Source organism: Pinus tabuliformis, chromosome 2_1 (assembly GCF_031772625.1).
Source record: "Pinus tabuliformis cultivar Carrire ecotype Pingquan chromosome 2_1, CPIR1, whole genome shotgun sequence".
In the NCBI taxonomy this organism is placed as follows: Eukaryota; Viridiplantae; Streptophyta; class Pinopsida; order Pinales; family Pinaceae; genus Pinus; species Pinus tabuliformis.
Genome location: NC_142299.1, coordinates 659,228,022 through 659,232,333, shown reverse-complemented (window position 1 = coordinate 659,232,333; position 4,312 = coordinate 659,228,022). Strand labels below are relative to the sequence as shown.

Sequence of the window (4,312 nt, the reverse complement as noted above, 5' to 3'; positions counted from 1 at the left end):
TCAATATGTATATGTGTATGAATAAGAGAGAGAAAGCATCCCATAGATATATGCTTTCTACTTGATCTCTACTAGAAGGTGTTTGTGCGTAGGCATATATATATCATCAACATAGATCCATGTTAGCCACAAATTAAGATGGATAAAAATTTTAGTTCTACACTTTAAAAAATGTTTGGTTCTTATCAATGTTTGATAAATCCTAGAATAACATAGATCTATCTCTGTATTTCATATTGGTAAATATGTATTATAAGAAAGTTAAGATACTATAAAGAGGTAATCAAACCCACACTTGCTAACTAGAATTACCTTTCTGTCTTAACCAATGCTAAGAAGAGAATGAATATTGAAGGGTTGGAACTAATTCTCATGAACTTTGGAGTGAAATTGGAAGTTGGTGTATTCCCAAGATACCTTGGGACTAAAGAATATGCCTCGTGTGCGATACTAAGAAAGTCACATATCAAAATCACTTTCTCTTGGATTGTCTAGCCCTTACTCATATCCGTTCTCATTTCCAAAACATTTGCCCCACTATCAACCCTCCTTGACTTGTGAAATTGGAAGTTGGTCTATTCTCAAGATACCTTGGGACGAAAGAATATGCCTCGTGTGCCATACTAAGAATGTCAAAGATGAAAATCACTTCTCATTTCCAAAACATTTGCCCTCCTATCAACCTCCTTGACTTGTTCAGTTATCAAAACTATAGTGACCTTAGAATGCTTCTTTCCCTCATTTTTCACCACAAAAATAAAATTTTAAATAATCTCAATTAGCCACTTGTTTCTTAAAGTCTCATTGACCATATCAGTTTTAGTGGATGTTAATCATCATCATCATCATTAAAAATAAATTTTAATAGTTCATAAAAAAAATCATTAACCTTTAAATTTAATTAGTTATAAAAGATAAAAATAATATAATAAAAAAATTATGATTATATAAAAAAATTATATATTTTTAATAATTATTATTATATTTAGAAATACAATTATTTTGAAGTTAAATCATATTTTTGTAACTTTGAAAATTGGGCAAAATTTACTTTTAAACAATTATACTCCAAATTACAAAATATATAAATTCCATAATTGAAAATCCCCAGCCATAAATTACACAAACGAAATTTATAGGAGTTTTGTAATTTCTAAGAATCATATTTTGAAAAAGGCTAAATTACCAACTTAATAGAGACATAAAGGAAAAATTGAAATCCCACCAATGGATCCTTCGGAGCAAAAACAACCCCCAGAAAAAACAAAAAAGAGCAGGTATTATCAACATATTCGTCATCAATAATCCAAAAGGTTGCGTAATCCACAGGCATGCCGACTCAAACGGGATCGAACTCAAAACCTCTGGTTAAGTTCAAAGTAACAGTAAAAGTCCAAATACAGTTTGGTTCCGGGCTGGAACTCTAGCCCTTTTATAATAAAATTCAAGCAAGGTTGGAAATCTTGTAAGAACTGTATTCCTCACATGTGCCTGACAAAATTGGGGTGTCGTCGAATTTAAAAAGTCGATCAATCGTGCCGTTACTACAACAGTAGTGTACTGTGTACAAAAGTCAGACCTCGGCTGGTGTGAACATGACGGAATATGGGCCCTCCGCATGACACGTTTACAGTTCCGTCTAACGCTTATAATGCGCACAGATTAGGGGAGAAAAAGTACGCGTGCGAATCTACTTGACCTTCTAGAAGAAAATGGATAAAAGATTTTTTTTTTTTATTTGGAGGGTGACGCTGAATGTGTGGAATAATAGGAATCCAATCAAAGTACAGAGGCAACAGCGACAATTTCTAATTCTTATTAAACACACCTTCTAGAAAAGTGTAGTCTGAAGTTACAATTTTGCCTGAAAATAATAGAAATTTTGGGTAGATATTAAATAAAATTAAGCAGATATTTCTAGAAATTTGATTTATTATTATTAAATTTTAAAATTTTAGATATTTAAAAATATTGGATTGTGCCAAATCTATTTCCACCATTAAAAAATTAAAAATACAGCTAATCAATTTTTTTTCCCTTGACCGGATTCCGGTGAGAAATTTGGGATCGGATGAAATTAGACAACGCCCTTCTAGAAACGCAGAGTCGATAAACACATCCCGCTCGTCACACATGACTTGTAACAAACAGACTTTACTTTCCCTCCATCTTTTCATGAATAGCACGGCACGGTGTCCACCTCCTGTTTGACCTCATCAATGCTAAGAATTTCTATCGATTTTCGCGATTAAATCCAACGAATATTATATCAACAATGGAGGTCTACTTTGTCAAACCATAAATCGACGCGCTTGAAAGTGTTTGGTTTACTTGACAGGACTGAAATCTCGATCGGGAAAGTCCAAAATCCGTAGGCAGGGCCAGCAGCGACGAATCAATTTCAGAGGAACCCACAAGAAAATTCCATTTCAAAATAGCTCAAATCGAGGCAGCCGGAAATCCCCAATTGGGATTTATTTATAACAGTGGATCTGTAGGGGCGAAATTGGAATTTCTGACAACTAGCTCAGCCCAGATAAAACTGGTGGGAGTTTAGTTCTTAGATTCCCTGTTTCTCAAAAGTTAGCAGCGCAGGTTCGATTCCCATTTACGGCGGATTATTGTATGGGATTTAACTCCAGAGAAGGCTAAACAGATTATGTTTTTGGTTAGAAAATAATAGAAATTCTGGCGAAATTCTTGAAAATCTGCTACTGCTATAAAGCTTCAAGATTTTGGACGCCCCAGAAATTCTGAAAAGCCTCCATCGGTAAGTTTGCAGAATTCTGATTCCCAAAAGTTTGTAAATGGGGACATATTTCAGAAATGTGTCAGATTGTTTTCATAAATCTGAGTTCCATTGTAGTTTCATCCAAGCACCTAATGATGACTTCTTGGAGGAAACCTGTGATTCTGATTCTTATTTAAACCCTGAGAAGAAATCTTGTTCTCATTCTGGCAAAGTAAACAACAAGTTGGGGCAGTGCCAAATATTTATTGCAGATGACGCACAATCCACTACCAGTACTACCAGTTGTGTCGAGGATTGGAACGATGAATGCGAGGAAGGAGATCATGCGGAATCCATTGGATTGATGAGTTATATAAATTATCTTCAGAACGCTTCGGATGATGACCTCGGTCTCCCTCCCAATCCCAAGGATGAGGTTGATCAAATGCAGGTGGGATTTTCTGGCGATGGAGACCTGGTTCAGACCATGGATTTGGACTTGGACTTCGACGTGGATTTTAATGAAGGAAAAGCTGAGAACCATGAAGATGATACGCTTTTCTGGCTTTCTTTTCTCAGAGGCTGATTAAATGTTTGGTAGGCATGTTTGTTAGGTTTTGTAAATTCGAAACCATCTGTATCCCAGCTGAATCTGCATGCAATTTTCATAATTGTAGGTAAATATCATAGTGAAAATCGCAGGGAGATCAGAACATCTTTTCTCTTTACAAGAAACATGAAAAACTAACAATAGATTTTATTATTTTTTTAATAGGGATGATGTAGACTGACTGATAAGAACTTATATTCGTTCACTGCGCTTGATTTAAGATCTGGAGCAAACTTAGGACTTGTGAATTTTGTCAATTAAGATTGATTGAACAGGAACTAGACCATTTTCTAGTTTTTCCTACATTTGTTTCCTGGAGGTTGGTTTTACAGTTAGCCATTTCTGTTTATGGTTCCCAATTGCTAGAACACAAGGCATTAAAAACCATGTTTTACAAAGGGAAGTCAAATACGGATTTTACAGGCCAAGATCAATTCCATCTGAAAAGGGCTTCAGGAAATTGGCCAATCAGAGTTGATCTTGTTTAATACCTTCCATCAAATTCATTCAATCCTGTAAAAGGCTTCAAAATATTGGCCATTCAATTCAAGCGTTGTTGCAACAGGCACCGAGTTTTGATAGCAGGATTGTGGGTTTGTCTGGTTTTTTTGGCAAACCATGGCAATCATACTTGTAGATGGCTGTGCTCCATTGTATTTAACTGTTTTGTGCATTGTACAATGTCTTTTGGTGATTCAATTTGCTACCCCACAGAGCAATAAATGTTTTTTTATCCGATTGTTATTACCACGGTTATGGCGGTAGTCTGACTAAATTATCTTCTACTATTTAAAAAATTAAATGGTACATGAAGATCACTATCATAACAGTTACTTCATGCAGTTACTTCATAATATATGGAGGATAAGAATCATGTTGTTAAAATTTAAAAAAATCATAAAAATCAATTAAATTTATTATTATTGTGGCGGGGTGAATTAGTAGAGGGGATTTTAATTAATATTACACTA

At 34.8% G+C, this 4,312-nt stretch overlaps 1 protein-coding gene across 1 annotated transcript; it reads left to right on the top strand.

Moving 5' to 3' along the window:
• Positions 1-2,168: 2,168 nt before the first annotated feature.
• Positions 2,169-4,085, top strand: LOC149202314 (uncharacterized). Its single transcript, XM_089399943.1, has 2 exons — positions 2,169-3,328; positions 3,507-4,085. The coding sequence occupies exon 1, from the start codon at positions 2,808-2,810 to the stop codon at positions 3,315-3,317; it is 510 nt and encodes a 169-aa protein (XP_089256069.1). The 5' UTR covers positions 2,169-2,807; the 3' UTR covers positions 3,318-3,328; positions 3,507-4,085.
• The last annotated feature ends 227 nt before the right edge of the window (positions 4,086-4,312 follow it).